This window comes from Pyrgilauda ruficollis, unplaced genomic scaffold (assembly GCF_017590135.1).
Source record: "Pyrgilauda ruficollis isolate IOZ18807 unplaced genomic scaffold, ASM1759013v1 scaffold140, whole genome shotgun sequence".
NCBI lineage: Eukaryota > Metazoa > Chordata > Aves > Passeriformes > Passeridae > Pyrgilauda > Pyrgilauda ruficollis.
Window position 1 is genome coordinate 713,767 of NW_024512544.1, and position 21,755 is coordinate 735,521.

Here is a 21,755-nt window from a genome sequence, read left to right on the forward strand (position 1 = left end):
CTGCCTTTCTGCTGGAACTGCCCAACTGCCAGCCTTGCTGTCATTAAACATGACAGCAATTAGCTTCGTTTGCACACCTGAGCCCAGAGAACCTCAGAGGAAAATGTGTTCCTTTTCAGGCAGTGTTTAACAGAGGACATGCTTGGCCAGTGGATTACCAGTGGAAACCAGAGAACTAAGTATTCTGCCTGCAACTGCACAGATGGCATCCAGGTAACTTGGACAAACCCAAAAGTGAGGGGGCTTGGGGGATAACTGGGGGCCTTGTTTGTTGGTAGTGGTTTTATGGGGCTGGCATGATGCTAAGGAGAACTCAGCATTCCAAGTCCTCCTGTCTCTCTTTGGCCTTGTTGAATTTGCACACTGGATAACCACTGTCTGCACCAGTCTGGGGACAGGAAAGGAGACAGCATCCTCAGAATATTCACACTCTAACATCCCTGCCCTGCTCCCCATGGTGGGAAAAGATTTAATGGTGCTTTTGAGTGTTGTATGACTGTCCCTTTTGACAGAGGATGTGTTCAAGAGGAAGATTTCATCTTATACAAGCACTGTCAGTATATAGGATCACAGCTGCTTTTGCTGTTTGCTCCTCAGAATTTAACTTTATGCAGTCTAGATCTGCTCCTTGTTCTAAATATTAATGATTAATAATAATAATTTACATTACAATGGTACCTACAGATCCAGATGTGGGCACTGCTGGGATTTGCCTGCACATGGGGAAAAGGCAGATTCTGCCCCAAGGGTGTTACAGTTTTACAGTTCACTGTGGGGTTGAGCTCTCCTCCCTCCAGTGCTGCTCATTTGTCTTCAGCTTTTTGCCATAGCAAATAAACTCATGGCACAATGTGATGCCTTTTAACATAAAGGATGTACTTAGCTGAACGTTTCTAGTCATTCTTTAAAAATGCAACTATTTTGTGCAGTTTTCTGGACATAGACCTAATTTCACATCATTAAAAGTATTGGCATAATTTCTCCAGCAAGTTGGGATAATGTTCAAAGCTGATTCTCACCTCTAGCAGGCACAGGCAGGTGTTCCTCAGCATGGAGGAAGCTATTTTGTGTATTCAGATGAACAGATGCACAATGGGGGAGTCCAGGGCTTTTGTTATGGATGAGCTGAAGGAAGAAGCCAACATGCTGTCTGGGAGGACACTTCAACCTCATGAAACACTGATGTGACTTTGGCCCTCAGCATGTTAAATTATATATTCAGGACTAATTCAAGGTTTCTCTGAAGCCCAGGAAAACATTTCCAGTGACTGACAGTAAAGCAGAAATGTAGAGTGTAGCTGCTGAGAAATGGAAGATGAGAGTCTGAGGCCACCACAGAGTTTTCTGCTCTGTGAGTTGTTTTGCCCTCTGCAGTTGTCTGTGCAGTCACTGTGCTAAGTAGGATCAGCCTTGATTCAGCCAAAATCTTCCTACATAGCACATGAAGCACATTTCAAGGTCCCACTCATGCCAGGAGAATTGAAGGGTGGATTTAAGCAGAGGTTGTTTTTGAGCACATCCCTGAATGTGTTGGGGCCAGTGTGCAGGGATGTGTGCTGTGTGTCCCTGCACCCTGGCTTGGGAAGGAGCAGCCTCTGCAGGAATGAGGCTCAGCACCAGACTGCTGCCGTGGCAGGCTCTCAGTCTTGTCCTGATGTGGTGGGTTTTAGTTAAAACACAAACACTAAAGTTTTTCTTTGTTTGTCTCCCCTCAGACGTGTCCACAGACAAACTACACTCCCCCTCACAGAAGGACCTTCTCCACACGGACACTTTACAACGTGACAGGGCACAATGTGGAGTCCTACATCCTGGCAACCACCAAAGACTTCCTGCAGAAACGGTAGGGGACAAACCTGGAGGGGCACAGCGTCACAAACCCCTCCCTCTCTGCTGAATGGCACTGGGAGCAAGGCAGGACATCCCACACCTGCCACATCCCCTCTGCCTGAAGAGGTGGCAGAGCAGTAGGGGTTTAGAATCTGGTGAAAGGAGCTGAAGTGTCCTGCAATCATGGATAAAAGATAAAGGCTCGTGCAAGTGCTCTGCTTGATACAGCAGATCATAGCCTGGGGATAACGTGTCAATCACCTGGCATGTTGGGGCTGGATCTGCAGACAAGCCTTTGTCTGACTCAAATCTTTAAAAAGAGGAAAATCTGATACAGCCTGTCATGAAGTAAACCCTGGGGAGAGATTTTCCTCCAGATTTGACTCTCTGAAGAGTCTCAGTGTGTGCTTCACTTGGAGGAGTGCATCTATTCCAGTGAGAGCAGAGTCTGAGCATTTCCTTGTGCTGTGGGGTGGGTCTGGGCTCTGCCAGGCAGCTGCACAGCAGGGCTTGGGGCAGAGGTCACCTGCCACTAAGGCTGGCAGGAAATGTGTCCATCTGCCACTGATAAACTCAGCTGCTCATCTCCTGGGTCAGAAGCAGTATCTCACCCCAGAATGGCAGGCACACAGCTCAGGAGTCCGCTGGGCTCCAGTATCTTCCTCAAAGGGAGGCTTTCAGCAGTTTTGTGACAAGGTTGCCAGGCTTCTGGGGTTTTTTTTCCCCCCAAAGAAAGGCTCTCAGGGGAGAGGTGGCTTGGCCCCAAGCTGGGATAAGCTCTCTGAAGTCAGGCTGGAATTGACTGGGGGGGCAGTGGCACATTGGCATGGCCCATCCAAGGCAATCAGAGCTTTGGGATGAGGGCAGCAATGCATTTCTCTCTGGTTTTTACTCAGGTATGGTGGCTGGAGCTTTGGGCTGCCTTTGACACCAGATCTGCAGTTTGACATCAGGCCAGTGCCCCCCAACAGAACACTGACTAAGGTAAGCAACCTCCACCTGCTCAACCTGACATGGGAAGTGTGGGACTCAGGAGAAGTGATGTCAAATACATGGATATTCCAAAAAAGAAAGCAAAACCCTCTGAAATCTGCAGCTTGGCATGACAAAGATGACTTGCAGTTCATTTTCTTTTCTCTCCCCATTCTTCTTTATTGGTCTCACTTCTCTTGCTAGCAGGAGGCAATTTTTCTGCTGTCATAATTTTATTACACAGAGGTGAAAGGATCAATTAGTAGCACCTTTATCTCATGAGGGGATGTATGTACCATAACGAGGGCTGGCTGGTGCATTCTGATATGCCCATTTCTCTGGTTCAGCTCAGTGAAAATGTTGTAAAGCACCAGGCTAAAATGTGAGGTAGTTTGCAGAAGTGAAGCAGGACAAACCAACATGTTGTCAGTAATAACTCCCAAATTGCTTCAATTTCTCAATTGTGTGCAGGTGTGGTACAATCCTGAGGGTTATCACAGCCTCCCAGCCTATCTCAACAGCTTGAACAACTTCATTCTTCGAGCCAACTTGCCAAAAAATGAGACTTCCAGATATGGTAAGTGTCCCTTTACACGAGCAGATAACTTCTCCCCTTTGGAGGGATATCCTGGTTCTGCTGAGATCAATGACAACACTTACCTTGACTTCAATGAGGCCTTTGTTCACTGTTCTGCAAAAATTCCTTTCAAAACAGAATTCAAAAGCATGAATAAATCAAACAAAGTTCATTTGTCTTAGTCAGAGGCTCAGGGGAGCTGGGCAGGGAGGACCCCAGCTCCTACGCAAAACGCTTCATCCGAGACATGCCAGCGGCTGCTGATTGATTTATTGCCTCTCATGTGGCACTGCCAGGGCTGTCTCTTGATAGGTGCCCATCAGTTATGCAGAGAAAAGCTCCTCTAGGTCATCTCCAGGGGTGGGTTAGATTAGGAAATTTTAATATGTCACCCTTCTGCTGAGAGCAGCCCAGGCTGTGTGGGCATTTGTGTGTCTGGGTTTGAGTGAGAGTGGGGAGGGAGAGATTAAAGGAAAAACATAATTTTTAGCTGTGTTTTTCCTCTGACACCTGATATATGCAGATCCAAGGAGTGCTGATGGCCCATTTGGGGTCCTCATAGCTTCTCCTCCATAACAAACTGCAGCAACCCAAATTCCTGCTGGCAAACCAGGGCATCTTGCCTTTCCCTTTGCAGTTTAGCCCCTTTCAAAGTGCAGTGTGGGCACAAACCTGTCTGTAGGTGTGTCTGCCTCCAGAGAGGGCCAGGGTGCAGAAACAAGAGAGAGATTTATCTTGAGAAATCTTGCACAGAGATGTCTGGGCTCTGCTCTGCCCAGAGCAGCAACTGTGTGCAGAAACACCCTCCTTATTGACTTTCTTGGACCAGCAGTGCCCTTCCAGCCATGTCCTGGCCAGGCCTCACCCTGCTCACCTCAGGGGACTGCTGTCCCTGCTTTCACAGGGACAGGTGGCAGTGTCTCTTGGCTCACAGGACATGTCTGAATTGAGCTATGATGGAAGCAGGCACCTGGCCTGAAGCTTTGAGTGTGACACCCTGAATTCCAGCAGCAGCAGATGCTGATCATAAGCGGCCCCAGTGTGTGTTGCTTCCCAGCTCACTCCATTGCACTGAGACTCCCCTCCCAGCCAGCTCAGCTCACAGGGAGTGACACCAGAGCCTTGTCCTGGCCTCAAACAGGGCCTGGCTGTCCCCTCTGGGGTTTGCAGTGTGCCCTCAGCTCACACATCACAGAGCTGCCCAGAGAGGAGACCCCAGCCAGGCGCTTCCAGCAGCAGCAACATCCCAGAGCAGCTGAATTATTAAGCAGTGAAGCGCCTTGCTCTGTCTCTCTATTCCCAACACATGCTGTGTTGGGAAAGAGCAAAGAGCAAAGGCAGGAAGCTCTTGTGAACAGCCAGAAAGTTTTCACAGGGAAAGTTTTCTACCAGCAAAATAGCAATTTTCAGGGGGAAAGAATAGCTGCAGTTTTTGTTCCATCTGTCCCGCTGCTTACGTGGTTTTGGAAAGAAATGCTTAGTGGTAAATGACCAGACAGACAATTCTCTGCTTCCCACTAATCATCCAAACCAGAGAAGGGGAGAAATAAAATGAGTGGATGAGGCAGGTTCCCCTGAGGGGCAGTAAATCCAGTCTGAAATACAACTGAAGGCACGTTCCGTGGGGTACGCTCCTGGCAGCTCAATCGAGTTGTTGTGCCAAATAAATGATGCTTTAAGAACCTTTGAAATGGCCAGATAAAAGTGTGTTGTCACTTCAGCAGTGAGAAAGAGGTGCCAGTCCTGCTTTAGAGGTTTGACTTAGACTGGGTATATTTTAAAAAAAATACATAAAAAGCTTTTTACCCTGTCACCAAGCAAGTCATAATAGCTTTTGACTTCTGTATATTGTGCTTTCTCTTCTCTCAATCCCAGCTAACAAAAAAGGAGGAAGCATTGAAATGGAAATTTTGACTTCTAGCCTAAGCTCCAGTAAAGGAAAATGGCTTTATAGTGAAGTATTAACAGATTAGACAGACGGTATCTTTCTTTCTCTCTCCCTTTTGGAGAAGGGAAACATTTCCTGGCTGTTTGTATGACTTTATCAGCAGTCCAAGATTTTAATCCCATTTCTCTCACTGATGACAAGACTGAGATTTGGTTGGGTTTTTTTTTTCCCCTCCAAAATTAATTTCTGATTAAATCCTCCCTTTCAAATTCATTTGCTCAGTGTGGCATTTGGTCAGCTAAACCCTCAGGCTCCTCCCTTCTGGTCCCCCTGTCAGAGTGCCCATTCTTAGGGAAAATTACCCAGAATAATTCTTCATCACATTATTCCTAAGGTCTGCCACCTGGCTGTGAGGAGTTTAAATTCCACAGGTGGCATGGTATAGAAAACCTCTGGATTTAAGAGCAGCTGGAGGTCCCCCAGCACTCCCTGAGGCATTTTCTTAGATGTCAAAATATGAATTGAGAACCTCACTTTTAGGCACATAAACATGGAGCCCTTTCTCAGGCTCTGGAGCCTTAGAGACTGGGCTGCCATCCTGGGGGGGCCAAGGCAGAGACCTGCACTGGAGGTTGGAGCTGGCCCACCAGAGCCCCTCCGTGCTCTTCCCTTTGCTTTTGTGGGCACAAATTGCCTCCAGACATGGCAAAAGCACTGTGGTGAACAATACTAGTGTCTTTTGGGCTAGGTGCTCTCCTTGGAGAAGGAGTGCTTAAACCTCACCTGAAGGTACCTGCACATAAGCAGAGAATTTCTCAGTTGCAGTTTGGGCCTGAAACAGACCCATTTTTAATGGATTTTTTTTTTTGAAAACATCACAGGGACTTATCAGTGTGATAATTAAATTTTTGATAGTGACTTTGATCAAAATACTCCTTATTTTATTTTTTTTCTCTAGCTTTTTAAGACAGAACAGTTCAGAATTATCTCATGACCACACTGGGGGCATAAGTATCTGTAATTTACCTGGGTTTCTGCTCTCACCGCCACAGATCCCATATGGAGAAAGACATCTATCACAGGCAGGTAGCAGTTGTGGAGGAGGGCAGCAGGGAAAGACTTGTTCCTGGTGATAAAAGAACAAATGGAATGAGGTGGGATCAGCAGACAGCAGCTCAGAAACAGAACACATCCATCAGTTTGGAAGGTGTCAGTGCTGAGGGGTCTAAGCTGGAATACCCAGGTGTGGGAAGGGAATGGGGCTGGCAGCCAGGCAGGTGTAGGAACAGAGCCCAGGGTTTGAATTTCAGATCTGCTGTGCAGCCAAGTGAAATCCTAGGAAAAAGGAGGAGGCTCAAAATTCTGCCCAAGATCACACAGAGATGACAGAGCAGAAACACACTTTTGATCTGCTTTTCTTCTCTTTTTCTATAGTTTTCTGTGTTATTGTGAATATCAGGAGCTGGTGAAGGAAGCTTTAATGTGGACACAATTTCAATTTCTTTTTCTTTTTTTCCCCTATAGGTATTTTCCTATCAGCTCACCCATATCCTGGAGGACAGAGTCAAGAACAAGTAATGTAAGAAGATTCATTTGGCTGATGCCTGATTTTTTTAGCTTTAAAAGGAGCAAACCAGCTCATTGCAAACCATAAACCAGCCTAAATTACTGGATATCTTTTTCTAAGTGATGAAACTGTTCTCACTTGTGTTCATTCCCCCTATACATGAATGGTGTCCTGCTTGCCACCAGAGCTGGGGATTCCTGTGGGGTTTTTTGGCAGGATCTTATGGAGATCTGGAAGTCACACTTATAGCCTCACACATTTGTGTGTTTGGGCATATAAACAAACTAATAATAATAATAATTATGATAATAATAACAATATTATTTTCCTTTTGGCCCTTCCACTCCATGCTGAGGTCCAGCACTCCAGCTCAGTCCTGTGAGTCCCTTTTGCTGGAAATCATTGCCATCAGCAAAGGGAGCCAAGAAGGGAAGAAATTCTCCTCTGTGAGGGTGGTGAGGCCATCCCTGGAAGTGTCCAAGGCCAGGTTGGACAGGGCTTGGAGCAACCTGGGATAGGGGAAGGTGTCCCTGCCCATGACAGAGGGCTGGAATGGGATGGGTTTTGAGGTCCTTTCCAGCCCCAAACCATTCCAGGATTATAAAAGATCTGTCCCAGAATCAGGGCCTTATTGCTTCTGAGCTCTGACCAAGCCTCAGAGTGAGGGAAATCTGCCACTTTCACTCACCAAATGCATCTTTCTCCCCTTTTTTTTCCAGGCTCAACAGCTTACTGGACATCATAGTGTCCATGTCTGTTTTGGTGGGCTACTCCATCACCACAGCAAGCTTTGTGCTCTACATGGTCAAGGAGCACCAAACCAAAGCCAAGCAGCTGCAGCACATTTCAGGCATTGGGATGACAACCTACTGGGTGACCAACTTGGTTTATGATCTGGTAAATAATTCACGTTCCTAAATGCACCAGGGGGAGCATTACACACCATGGGAGGAAAAAAAAGTTCTTTATTTAAAGTTCTTCTTACTGCTACCAAGAGTGTTGTGTAGTAATTGTCTCCGAGGCACTGGGGACGATTAAATGTGAACTGCAGCACTGGATTCTGCCAAGCAAAGGCATTCCTGCTCTCTGGAGTGTGTGTAAAACACCCAGCACTTTTATATGGGAGCAGCAGGGAGCAGGCTGCAGTTTGATTTCCATCCCAGCACCCAGCTGCTGCTCTGACAGCTTGCAGGGCTGATCTACTGTCACCCAGGCTCCAGGGATCTGGGGTGAGGCTTTGGGGCTCGAGGCTGCAGCCAGTCTGGGATCTCTGGAGGCACAGCAGCAGGCATCCCTCAGCTGACACAACCCTGCTGGGCAAACCCCCACCTCCAGCTTGAATGCTGTCTGTAAGAGTCTGTGTTATGAAGTTTTTAAGCCAAGGAAAGCTACAAATGCAGCCCTGCAGAACCTGAGCAGTTCTTTTTCACAGTGCTGCATGGATGTGCTGTGCTGAGCTCCCAGCACTGTGCTGCATTCCCTGGCATAGGAGTGCCCTTGTTCCCCCCAAAGTTCAGTTTCCTCCTGGTGCAGAGGGTTCGTGGCACTGTTGGAAAGCATTGCTGGGCCAAGGGGAAAGATGTTTGTAGTGTCTGTAGGCTGAAGTGCTTTGTGTCTTCTGCATTCCCTGTGGTGCCGGGTGTCAGACCCTCACCCAGGGAATGGGCAGTGCAGCCAAGCTGGGCTGCAGTGGTGGCCAGCTCCCCCTATCCCACACAATTCAGCTGATGCAGATCTGCAAGTGCCTAAAATCCCAGTGATTCCATTGCTTCCCAAAAGCAGGAAATCCTCAAGGGCATTTGGGTGATCTGCCCTCTTTGGTGCAGGGAGGACCAAGGGCTGGAATCCCAGGGGGAATGTGAGCCAGAATTGCCTGCCTGGAGGGGCTCATGAGTGCAGGCAGCAGCACAAGGATCCCCTGCCCTGCAGGAGGAATGGAAGGGGTCCCAAAGCAGCAGCACAAGGATCCCCTGCCCTGCAGGAGGAATGGAAGGGATCCCAAGGCAGCGTGGCCCCAGCCTGGCTCGGGAGGGTGGGAGGGTGGGACAGGTCTGTGCCTGCCTGCCTGCTCCCTGCCCTCCCTTCCAGCCCTGCATATTTGTAAATCAGCCTGTGGCAAAATCCCCGGAGTCCTTGCACAGTCGGTATTCAGCGGGCTGAAACTAATCCAGCGCTCTCGGCAACTTGATATTTCTCAGTGAATCCCTGCCAGTAAATTCTGCTAAATCCCAGAGCTGGGGAGGAGAGGGAGCTCTCCTGGCAGATGCTTGGTAGGTCTCTGGCTTGACTCAACACTATAAAGACTAGATTTACAGGGCACAATGAAGTGGTCTGACTGCAAGGCTAACAGAAAACCCAAAGGGGTATTTTTCATTCACAACCTTTTTTTAAGGTACTTTCTGCCCACGCTCCTCAGTGCTGAGGCTTTGCCTATTCAAAGAGGCTTTGTGGGAATTCATCTGCAATTCATCTGGGGGGAATTGAGAGCCCACCTGTGTTTGGTTTCCCTAGAAAAACCATTCCCTTAGAAAAACCAAGCTGCATTGTGGGACCAGATTCAGTCCTGGCATTGTTTCTTCTGTATGGTTGTAGTAAGGTGTTTCAGAACTGTTGTCCTAGTAACATCTTTTTTAATATCATTTTGCAGGTACTTTTTATGGTCCCTATTGGACTCTCAGTAGGAGTTATTTCAGCCTTCCAGATCCCAGCTTTCTGCAACAACAGTAACTTAGTGGCAGTATTTCTTCTGCTGTTACTCTTTGGGTAAGTGTGGAGCTTAGTTATTTAAATATCACTGCACAGGGTGAGGAACTGGATCTTGCAGGCTGCTGCAGTCTGAGATCCAGGGGGGAATATGTGGGAATATGTTTCTCTTCAACATGCCCTTCACAAACAGTGACTAAGTTGCTCCTTCCAGGAGCAGGGAGGTGAAGCATTGTTGTCATGCCTGCTTTATTCACAGCAATCCCTACATGAGGATGTAGAAATATTCAAGATCCCAGAAACAGCCCAAGCTATAAGCAAATGCTTGCTGACCTCTTGCAAAGTTCAAGAGCATTTTAATATCAGAGAGCAAAATAAACAGCAGTAGCACAATTCTGGAAAACTTAGACAAACTCTCCCTGGCTTTGACTCCAGGCCAAGTCTCTTTGTTTTCAGGTGGGGTTCCATGTTCAAAGTATGTATCATAAACCTTTTCTCCAAGTTCTAACAGACACAAAGGCATTTTTCTTTTCTTTAAACTCTGTCATGTGGAAATGTAGTTACATGCCAAAACAGAACTGTTGTGTTCCAACTCTGGGAGTGTTCAAAGCCAGGCTGGACGGGGCTTGGAGCAACGTGATCTAGTGGCAGGTGTCCCTGCTCATGGCAGGGGGTGGAACTGGATGGGCTTTAAGCTCTCTTCCATGTCAAACCATGCCATGAATCTGTGTTGTCTGATGTCTTCAGTGGTTTGTTTTCAAAGTAGCCTTTGAGTTACCGTGGTTTTCTCTGCACTGTTGGTATTTACAGATATGCATCATTTTCCTGGATGTACCTGCTGGCTGGGCTTTTCAAGGAAACAGGGATGGCCTTCATTGTTTATGTCTGCGTCAACCTGTTCTTTGGCATCAACACCATTATCACTCACTCTGTCGTGTTCCTGCTCTCCCAGGAGAAGGCCACAGACCAGGTAGGAGCCCCACAAGTAGTGACCCAGCAGGAGGCTTCTTGTGGGCTTGGTGGCTTTGATCAGGTGTGTAGCAGCTGGGCACAGTCACAGGATCTCATGGGGTTCCCTACAGACAGGACATGAGTCACATACGGACCTTGCTTGTCTGTGAATCTGCACACCCAGCAAAGAAAGAAATGATGGTGACAGAGAGGAGAACATGAAAAGAAGAGGGAGAAAACTGAGGACTCTCTTTATAACCACCCTGGTGATGGAAGATGGGGGGCAGGAGGTGGTGGAGATGCTTGATAAGAAGTTGTTGATGGACACTTCAAACCATTGCTGAGTTCTTGAGCATGAGCTGTGGGGAGTGACAGCTGAATGTCACTGCCCTGAGTATGACATGTGCTGCAGTTACCCAGCACCAGCTGTCTGTCATTTCAGTCTGTAATGCAGTCATCTTCTCCCTGCAAGGATGAAAAACAACCCAGAGACAGTGATGATTCCCTAAAGTAAAGCCCTCTCTTAAACTGAGATCTCCCTGGGAATGCCTGGGATAAAATACACACCTTACGCTTAGATTCCTTTTTTGATGGAGGGCAATTACAATAGCTGGGTTGGATTTTTCTCTCTGTCTGGACAGAGTTTGTTCAGCAACCCTTTGGATTTTAGGGATATGCAATTATGATCACTCTGTGCCCAGGTGGCAGGGAGTCAGTTCCCTTCCATGCTAATTGAGTGCCTCTCCAGTTTGCTTTGTGCACTAATCCTTTCTTCTGCTAGAAATGTACCAGAGTTCTTTACTGTGAGACTGCGCTAGGCTTTTCTGCTGTGAATTAGCTGGAAAAGCTCTTCTGTGTCTACAAAAGCCAAATTTTTTGTTTTATGGAGATGTTTGTCCAATGAAAACAGAGAGGGCAGTGCTCCAGGGGAGCAGACTGTGCTGGACAGATTAGGGGGACAGTGGCAGGACTCAGCTGTGGCTCCTGGGTGTGTTCTGGGTGCTGGAGCAGCAGCAGGGACCATGCTGGGAGCTGGCTGCTGTTTACTATGGGTGATCACAACCTCAGCGCTGCCTGTTGACTTTTATGACCTTGTGCCTGTGAAACGAGCTGTCTGCAGAGCTCTTTGCTCTCAATTTATCTCTGCTGAGACACAGGCAAATCCCAATGTAATTGTTACACTTCAGTCCCACAGTAAAACCTATGAATTTATTCCATGAATAAAAGCAGTGACTGACTGTGCTGCTCTTTGTTTTTTTCCAGGGCTTGCATGATCTTGCTGAAAATTTAAGGCATGTGTTCCTCCTGTTCCCACAATTTTGCTTTGGCTACGGCTTGATTGAACTGTCTCAGGATCAGGCACTGCTGGGCTTCTTAAGAGCCTATGGAGTGGACTACCCTGACAAAACCTTTGAGCTGGACAAGACCACATCCAAGCTGCTGGCCATGTTCATCCAGGGCACCGTGTTTTTTGCCATTCGACTCACAGTTCATGACAGGATGATCCAGAGAGTGTGGAACAAGGTCCTGGAGTAAGTAACAGCTGGAGCCTCACTGGGAGCAGCCCCAGCCACAGCTCCATTCTGGGTTCCTGCACCATCACTGGCTATTATGCAGCCCATCAATTTCCAGCACAATTTGTGAATGTGGAGTGAGTTTTCTCTGGCAGAAGTCCTGGTAATTAGAATATTAACTAACAGAGGTGTAGTTTTCAGAGTGCCCTGGTAGTTGGTGCTGGCTGGCACTGCAGCCCTGGGTTTGGTGGGTGGATGCTCAGCTGTTGGTGAGGGCAGTCATTCCACTGACAACCCCCTCTGTTTGGCTCTCCCCATCTCCTCTGCCCTGGGTGCACACAGAGAGGAGTGAGAACATCCCTGTCACCTGCATTAGGAGCGTGTCCACAAGGCAGGACCTGCTCCAGCCCAGAATATCTGCTGAAAAAGAGGGGGAAAAAACAGGCAGGAAGAGAACACTGGGTGGAGCAAATACCAGGAGAGAATAGAAACTGTATATCTGAGTATTGTGTGCATGCCCTGAGATCTCACAGCGAGGCTCCCTGGGATCTATCCCAACTGCTGGCTGCTGCTGGAGGCTCTCCCCTCTTTGCCCTCCCCCAGGTTCCTGTTTGACAGAGTCCATGGCAAAGCCTCCCTTCTGCCCCCTGCGGCCGTAGAGGATGGGGATGTCCAGGCAGAGAGGAGCCGGGTGGAGTCTGGCAAAGCTGACTTCGACGTGGTGCAGCTCCAGAACCTCACCAAGATCTACCACCTGCCTCACAAACGCATCACAGCAGTGAAGAACATCAGCCTTGGGATCCCTGCCGGGGAGGTGAGCGAGGGGAGAAGGCTGAGGGCACCTTCCCCTGTCACTGCCCTCTTCTGTAACGGTTTGCTCTGCTCTGGCCTCTTCCTTTCTTTGCCTCATTTATTGATTCTTGGGGTTACAGCAGTGACAAAAGGCTCCTGGTACATTTGGGACATCGAGTGACGGTTTGAAGGCCCTAGAAGGAAGGAAAGTGGATGGGAATTGATGGAGCTCTATATTCTGAGCAAAATGTCTGCATGCTCTGTGTGTACAGTGCAGTCTTGGGGGGGTCACTGGGGGTCACCAGGTGGTAAATGAAGACAGCAGAACGTGTCCAGCTGAAATTATTCACCTGAACTGCATGGGAGATGGTGAGTCAGGCTTATCTGCTTGTGTCTTCCCATCAGGGGAAGACAAATCACTCCAGCTGAACACACATTTTCATTAATCAGGACCTAAAATTAGCTCCAAAGAAAACACTATTCCTTGGTCATGTCAGTGCAGTTGCCTCCCTGAGAAGTAAAAAGACAGGAGTACACAGAGCACCTCTGAGATCTAGAGGAAACTGGAGACCAGATTCTACCTCAGGCTGTGCACCTGACTTGTGGGGAAGCTTGGAATTAATCCTTGGCACCTGGTTTATTTTAATTGCCTGGGTCCCACAGAGATGAAAGGGCAGTATCCTCACATGGACACTGTGCTAGTCTTTATGGTGAGGATTTTTTATAAGCCAGGACTGGCATTGAGGTCTTTGACTTGTAGAAAAATTCCCCCTGATGCTGGTGGGATTCAGGGCACCATTCCCCACCTGTAAGCAGAAGCTGTGGCCCTGCACTGCTGTGCACAGATCCTGTTCCTGTCTGGACCAAGGTGGGGAAGAGCCATGGATTGCTGTGCATCCCCAGCAAAGGAGGACTTTCACATCAGCTGGTCTGCACTAACGATGGCAAAATAACAGTAATTATCAGCACAATGGAAATGGCTGATGCAACACACAACTGCCTATCTCCAACCTTAGCAATAAAATGTGGATTTTACCATGACATGCTGGAACTACACTGCAGGGAGACAGTTCTTCATCTTATTAAGGTAGTGCTTTGGTGATACTATGGGACAAAAAACTTGTGTTGATCAGGGTTTTAACCAGTGCCTGCCCAAACCTCACTCATCCCATTCCCAGGAGCAGCTCTGTCCCTGTCAAGGGGAGGCTTGGACAGATGAGCTGATGGGGATTTGGCCTGAGCTCCTGCAGAAGTGCACCTCACAGTAAAAGAATTGACTCTACTGGAGACACATCCTTGGTTCTTCACCATGTTAAACAAATGATGCTGATATAAGCTGAGTATATTGCACCATAAACAACCTCCATTATAACACTGGCATGCTCTGAGTTCCTCTGGAAATTCATCTTGCTCAAGGGGCTGGAAAAAGAAGGGTCAAGGTGCACTGAGCACCCATCTCAGAGCAATATTTCTGCATTAAAAATACAGCATGTTTACATTTTGACTTCTCTTTCCCAGTGCTTTGGCTTGCTTGGTGTGAATGGAGCTGGAAAGACAACAATCTTTAAGATGCTGACAGGGGATATTGGAGCATCCAGCGGAAGGCTGCGGGTCCAGGATCATTCTGGGTATGGAGAATATGATTTCTGGGGAAGCAAATCAACCTGAGAGCAGTTTTTAAGGCTGGGTGGCAAAGGAAAAGAAATTTAAGAGTCTGGAATAAAACACTCAAACCAGAGCAAAAGCAAATAAGCCAGAGAATTCATCCTTTGAAGGTGGCATGGTTGCTTCTTAGTGAGTTGCATTTTGCTGCTCAGAGGTGTTTGTTCCACTTCAGCCCATTGCAAATGGGATCAGGCTCAGATCCTGAGCAGTGTGATCCCACTTGTAAGCCAGACCTGGAGCCCAGCAGGGCTCACCTCAAAGCTTTCTCTACCAGGTGTAGGCTTGGTGGCAGCTGTGCCACCTGAGGTGCTGGCAGTAACTGGAGAGGTACATAGTGGACATGCAGCCCCTGCAGAACTGGGGCCCTGAAAGCTGGAGCTCTGCAGTTCCACTGCATTTTCCTTCAAGGGTTCGGGAGTAGGAGAAAGGGATTTTCTCCCAACTGTTTGATTCCCAAGTGCACTGGCAATTCAGTGAGGTTACAGTGATGTGCAACCTCCTTACACAGGTCCTTGAATGACATCAGTGAGGCCCACTGGTCACTGTTTGGCTACTGTCCTCAGGAAGATGCCTTGGATGACCTGCTGACCGTGGAAGAGCACATGTATTACTATGCTCGGCTGCACGGCATCCCGGAGCGGGACATCAAGGGAGTGAGTAACAAGGGGTTTGACTTGCAGCATTTTTGTCATTTGGAGCCTTTAAATTAGTCCTTCAGTAGATATATGTGTGGTAATCCATGGGCTGGACGTGTTGTGGAAGCAGAACTCTTGCTCCCTAGGTTGTACTCCAGCTCCTCCACCGGCTGAACCTGATGGCCTACAAGGACAGAGTCACCTCTATGTGCAGCTATGGCACCAACAGGAAACTGTCAACTGCTCTGGCTCTCATTGGCAATCCATCCATTCTGCTGCTGGTGAGAAATGGGGTCTTGTTGAGGGAACAACAAGGTCCTTGGGCTGCCAGGAGAACTTGGACAGTCTCACAAAACCTCCTCAGGCACAGCTTAAGGGAGACTCCCCATGTGCCCATGCTTGGCCTGACAATAGAAACCATCACAGGAAAGTTCAGGGTCCAGCAAACACTTATCTTTTCTTTGAGGGCATAAGAGAGTGGCAAGTCTTTCAGTTTCTCTGGCAGCATTGTCCAGAAGTCAAAAATAGACCATATATTTGCCAATTAATCTCTCCTAGTTCCCAGCTCTGTCTTGTTTTTTATTTCTATCAACTTACCTGCACAGCCTTGCAAGAAAAGCAGCAGCCAAGGCTCCAAAACTGTAGGGGAGCAAACGGGCCACTTTCCTCAGGATTAGAACATGACTGCATTTTTAGGTTTGGCTTCCTTCGTTTTAGGTCTTGTCTTTCACTCTGAATTTCTAGTTCTTCCATGGGCTTACCCCATTGGTAAAACATACCTTTTTGAGCAGTTTCCCCACTTGCTGTGCACTCAATGTGTGCAGACCTCTGTGAAGAGGATTTCCAATATTAAGTTGGATACCTAGTGGACATAAATATCTCTTGTCCCAACTTCTATTGAGCCCAGCAGTGCTGCCTTTACTTCTGACCACCTGCCAGTGCTCCTGCTGCTTTGTGAGATAAAAAAATCTCAATAAAAACAGGAGGGGGGAATTCTCTCTATACTAAACTGCTGCCTGAGCCCAGGCTTGTTTACTTTTTGAGTGCAAATTTCCATCCAGTCCTGTCTTTCCCAACAGGATGAGCCGAGCTCTGGAATGGACCCGAATGCCAAACGCCACCTTTGGAAAATCATCAGTGAGGAAGTGCAGAACAAATGCTCAGTGATACTCACATCCCACAGGTAGGGCTGGGCTGCTCTGCCTCCCTTTTTGGGGTCAGCAGAAGTGTGGAGAGACCCATGCCTCACTGGTCCCTGCACAGTTTCAGGGCACCAAACTGTGACAGGTTTGGGGGTTTGTTGTGGCTAAATGTGGTATCCACAGAGACCCACTTTAGGGAAGACCAGTGGTGTTCTCCAGGTACTTAACCATATTTTTATACCTTCTCAATGACTTATTAGAGTTTCTTGATTGGTTTTGCAGCATGGAGGAGTGTGAAGCCCTCTGTACCAGGCTGGCCATCATGGTGAACGGGAGTTTCCAGTGCATTGGCTCTTTGCAGCACATCAAGAGCAGGTCAGTAAAATGAACCTATTTCATCTTTACTGAACAGCCTCTGGACCTACAGCTCTGAGTGCTCAGAACATGAGACCTGTGTTATCAAAACAATGACTTTTCTTGGCTCATGTCCTTTACACACCACTGAAATTGTGTTAACTAATGCACTTTCTACTCCCTCACAGCCTGTCTTCCCAGAATGTGGCCCCCAAAGTAACCTGCTCACTGCTACAAATGAGAAATGTGTATTAGGGTTGAGCTTTGGTTTTATTAGTTATAACAATGGCTCAGCTTCTTACTAAGTTTCACTCCAGGTTAACAACCCTGACCCCATTCAAGCTGCACCGTGCCTGGATTAGATTTCCCCAAAGAGGCTGTGCAGCGCTCTCAAAGGAGTTTCTTCATCTGTTTTTCTCTTTTCTACAGCGTTAACTGTGATTTTCTTTTCCCCCTAGATTTGGAAGAGGATTCACTGTGAAGATGCACTTAAACAGCAGCACAGTTTGCACTGAGAAGCTGACAGAGTTCATGAAGTCACACTTCCCAAATACATGCCTGAAGGTAAGCAAGGCAAATGCTTTCAGGAGAGGCTTTCAAAATCCCTTCAAACTGACCAAGAAGATCCTTGCAAGGTAGACATCTTGTGACATACTGTGCACAAAGATCTGAGCTCTCAGAGCCACACTTACTACTGCTTTCAGCTTCATTTTCTGAGGGCTGGAGCTCTCCAGTTCCTGGTGGCTGAAGTAAAATCAGCCAAAGAGCTGCAGTGACCCTGTAAGGCAGCTGTTAGGTCACCCTCTGCCCTGGGAATGGCCTTCCCACTGAAGCCTGGAATGGATGGAAACCCCCTTTAGGTTCAGTCGGTAGAGATGCTTCCAGTACTTCCAGTAACTGAGGGATTATAAAACCAGAGTAACTGAGTCACAAATCCCGTCCATTGTCTGTAACCCAATCTCTGCATGAATCAAAACTGCACACCTGGAGCTGGAGCATGCCATGGCCACCCTGGAACCTCCAGCCTTGCAGTTTAGTTGTGCTCCTCAGTCACAAACCCCACAAGAATTCCCAGTGGGGAAACACTGGTCACTCCCAGACAGTAACATTCAGAAGGCACCACATCCCCTGCCCCTTCATCCTCCCATGGTCCAGCTGTTGGATCTGTTGGCTCTTGGCTTTCCCCCACCACTCCTGTCCCCACAGGATCAGCATTTCAAGATGGTGGAGTACCACGTCCCGGTCTCTGCAGGAGGGGTAGCCAATATATTTGATCTCCTGGAAGGCAGCAAAGCAGCCTTCAACATCAGGCACTTCTCTGTGAGTCAGACAACGTTGGAGGAGGTAAGGAATTAAAATGTGAGGCCATCCATTTAAAACTGCTAACAGGGGAGCAGAATGATGGTTACACATAATGGACTGCTGCACACAATAGACTACGGTTTGAAAGGGATTTCCATCTATATTCCTCCTGGGGGTACTTTGTCAGCACTGCTGCCTCCAGGTACCTCTTCTGGTGCTAGGGAAACACAGAAAGCTGCCTGGAGCATAAAGGATCTATTCTTCCCTCTGTTACTGCTGATTTCAGGAGCCTTGTGGGTGTGGGTGAAGGGCAGGACTATGAATCACCCCCAAGTCCAGGGCTAGGCTTTCCACCGGTACTGAAAATATGCTTAATGTCACTCTTCAGGTTGTATGTTCATTTAGCATTACTCCAAACTTAGCTTTCGGGTTCATTCCATTTTTCCTTGCAAGAGCATTCCCAATGGCAACAAATTCTCATAGGGAGCACATCAGCTGAAGGGATTGCCACAAGAACTATCCAGAAGAGATCACCCTGTAGAGCATCAGCGCCTGGAATATTAGGTTTGTCCCAGACAGAGGAGCAGAGCTGCAGCCCTGCAGTGCCATGGACTGTGACACATCAGTCTGTGGGGATTTCCTCAGTGCTGCTCCAGTAAGGGGCAGTGGCTGTGAGAGAAACAGGCAGGCAAAAGCGCAGGAAGCCCCAGATCAAATTTTGTGGGAGGACAGCTTGGCTCTGTGAATATGCAAATATGATTGCAGGGAGTGTTCTGGTAAGAGTCCTTTCTGTATTCATTAGGTGCTGTTGAAAGGAAGGCTGTTATGTGTGATTTCATACACCTCTCTGTACACTCTGCAGTTGTGCCTGCACAGATGTCAATTACACAGAGACAGATGGGTTTATGAAGTAATCATGGGACTGTATTACAGTGTGATTGAAACCAGCCACTGCATGGGCAGTGCCTCGCTGGCTCCTGGGGAGCCTGAGCTGCAGGACAGTGAGGTTCCATGCAGGAATGTCTGCCTTTGGAAGTATGGAGTTCACATCCATTTATTTACATGAGCCCACAGAAGCCCAGCAATTTGCAATTCTCAAATTCAGCGTGAATCCATCCCCAAGCGAGCTCTCCAGGCTCACAGTCAAATGAACAGCCATGCCTTTTTTATATTCATTCATGTCATAAATTATTTATGCTGTCACATACCGAGTGTTTTCCTTTAAACTTCCAGGTTTTCATCAACTTTGCTAAAGATCAAGCAGATCCTGATGGCACGGATGCAGGTCCTGATGTGACGCTGGACAGCTCTGACACAAGCAGCCAGGCTAGCACCATAAGCTCCATCTATTGAAGGGATCCACCCACACGGGATCACAGAAGCTGGGGAAAAGACCTGACAGCCCCTCCAACCCTGTTTTAAGTGATTTTAGGGTGATGGGGATAAGCAGTTCCATTTCCTTCAAGTACTTTGTTTTTTGATATGCGCTTAATTAATGTCACTAGGAACATGGTAGGTGTTTGAGACTGGCACTTGGTTACAAATCAGATTGGTCTTTCCACAGGTTCTTTCCCCTCACCCCCAGTTCTTGTTTTATGATCACTGTAATGGCTGTGAGGATTTAAACAACACCACCTGCTGCTCGTGGCTGTTTGCTTACAGCAGAGTGGCCGTGGTAGAGCAGAGGAGCTGTGGGCAGTGCAGGGTGTCTGACCACAAAGCAGCCCCACGGCCACAGAGGAAAGAAAGCCCATGCTCCTCTCCCTGCTCAGCAGCAGACTTCTTGGGTGACAGTGGCACAGTTTTGATAGGCTCCCCTTGGGGAAATGGGGCTCATGGCCTCGCCCCTCCTCACAGGGGGATTGTGAGGATGCAGGTGTTAAATACTGACAGTGGCCAAGGCCACTGGTGGGGGCCATCTTTGGTAATGACATAGAGCTTATCTGGTTATGTCAGCACAAATATAACTATTTTATAAGTTAGTGCTTCCCGTGGTTTTGGTTTGTTCCTGTAGCTTATTCCAGCTCTAAGTAACTCCTCAAGTGAGTCCTCCAGTCCCAGGCAGTTCCTGGCTCTTGGTACCCAGTGGAAGATGATTCCCCCATGAGCCCCTTTCTCCTTCTGGCTGGAGTTCAGGGCTGCTCTGGAACAGCTGAGGAGTGGTACAGGTCAGGTCTGTTGGCTGAATGCTCTGACAGGAAGAAGCTCTCTGCTTCATGAGATTGTATTTCCCTGAGCGCAGTAGAAGCGAGCAGCATCCCCCTTGCTCAAAAAGCCTCCATCTCCAGCAGCTTTGCCTGTCTGTGTCCTTTCCAGTGACCTTCCTCCTCAACCCCACGTGCTGGCTGCCCCGTGACTCCGGAGCTGTGTTTTCCCACCTAATAAGGCACCATTAGTTCCTGCTTCAAAGGCTCTGCCTGCTGGCTTTGAGGGAGTGCTCTGCCCACTTCTGAGAGCAGCCCCCAGCGGCTGAGTTCAGCACACCACCACACACACCCTGCTCTCTTCCCCCAGGATGATTAATAGATAGAATAGTTTCATATGATTCTTTATTAGATCTATCAGCATAAGGCCCCAAAGACTCGGGTTTGGGTCAGGGCATTGATGTACCTTCAAGCACAAAATGAACTTAAACTCTGAGCTCAATAAACTTGCTGTTGCTGGTAAAACAGATTGCAGATAAAGCCTTACCTTGTGAGACCTGGGGTGGCCCATACCACTTACCTGGGTTCACCCACACAATTCCAGCCAGGTGGTTTCTTTTTCCTTTTTTTTCCCTTTCTCCAAACTAATTTGAGTCAAAGGAACCTTTGATGAAAGCTGCAATGACACATCTTTGTTACCCTGACCATGAGTTTGACTAGTTCAGCTCCTCTGTGATGCCAAAGTTTGCTGTGAGAATCATGCAAGAAGTAGGCACTTTGTAAAATCCCAAACACCCTTGATATTCAGTGGGATACTGAAGTTCAAGGTTTGGCTGCTGCAAGGAGGTCACGTTCTCTCCTTGGTCTTGGTGTCAACTTCTTACTGATAGCAGGAGGAGTTTTATTATGGATTGAAAGTATTATAGAGCTTTGAATTATGCCTCAACCTGCTGACTGTAATTAAAACTGGGATTCAGCTTCTTTCCAGAATGCATTTGACACCTGCAGTTTATAAGTGACTGACAAAGCTGCCCAGACATCCATTGTAGCTTCTATTATTATGTCTCCAACTCTGCAAAAGCTCTTTTTTCTCATTTTCATTGCACATCTTACACAGATCACAGTATAAAATTAAGCTTTTCTCTAATGGAGGGCTTGTGCTCCCTGCAAAGGACTCGGAGCATGAATGCCAATGATTTAAATGCAGCCTTGTAATACCAATCAGAGTATTATTTTATTATGTCGATGGCTTTGCAACTGCCAGTGAAAGATGGATCTTCAGACTCTGTCCAGATGTACTTTACATGTAATTGAGGGAGACTGATACAAAACTATTCTTTTGTCCCTTTAGAGCCTACTAATCAAACAGGAAAAAAAAAAAAAAAAAAAAAAGGAAGTGATTCATTGGAATACTTCAGCAAGTTGCAATTTAATTGTGTAAAATAGAGTTTTGAGGAGAGAAAAAAAGCCAAAAGCATCCTTTGAATTCCCACCCAATTCTGGCATTAATAGAAACATCTGCTCCGTGTGAAATGTGTCACGGCCATGATCTACGCTCCCCGCTCTCACTTGCAGGTAAAAATAAACCATCTGCTCTTGCAATCAAGTCTGTGGGTATTGGTCCAAGCAAGCCAGAGTTTATATACTGAGGGAATTTAACTGAGGCCCGTGGAGAAGCAGTTACATCCGTTTGGGTCTGGAAGCATCTGGCAGGGAGGT

At 47.6% G+C, this 21,755-nt stretch overlaps 1 protein-coding gene across 1 annotated transcript in view; it reads left to right on the forward strand.

Annotated features, from left to right (window-relative positions):
- ABCA12 (ATP binding cassette subfamily A member 12) overlaps nt 1-20,431 on the forward strand; it is a 77,196-nt gene extending 56,765 nt beyond the window's left edge. The window contains exons 37-54 of the mRNA XM_041460212.1: nt 120-213; nt 1,716-1,843; nt 2,727-2,814; nt 3,274-3,379; nt 6,792-6,846; nt 7,554-7,731; nt 9,482-9,597; nt 10,348-10,507; nt 11,752-12,020; nt 12,606-12,816; nt 14,313-14,422; nt 14,968-15,112; nt 15,241-15,375; nt 16,174-16,277; nt 16,519-16,611; nt 17,049-17,154; nt 17,797-17,934; nt 19,126-20,431. Coding sequence (XP_041316146.1) covers nt 120-213; nt 1,716-1,843; nt 2,727-2,814; nt 3,274-3,379; nt 6,792-6,846; nt 7,554-7,731; nt 9,482-9,597; nt 10,348-10,507; nt 11,752-12,020; nt 12,606-12,816; nt 14,313-14,422; nt 14,968-15,112; nt 15,241-15,375; nt 16,174-16,277; nt 16,519-16,611; nt 17,049-17,154; nt 17,797-17,934; nt 19,126-19,245 — 2,356 coding nt within the window. The 3' untranslated portion in view covers nt 19,246-20,431. The remainder of the gene's footprint in view (nt 1-119; nt 214-1,715; nt 1,844-2,726; nt 2,815-3,273; nt 3,380-6,791; nt 6,847-7,553; nt 7,732-9,481; nt 9,598-10,347; nt 10,508-11,751; nt 12,021-12,605; nt 12,817-14,312; nt 14,423-14,967; nt 15,113-15,240; nt 15,376-16,173; nt 16,278-16,518; nt 16,612-17,048; nt 17,155-17,796; nt 17,935-19,125) is intronic.
- The last annotated feature ends 1,324 nt before the right edge of the window (nt 20,432-21,755 follow it).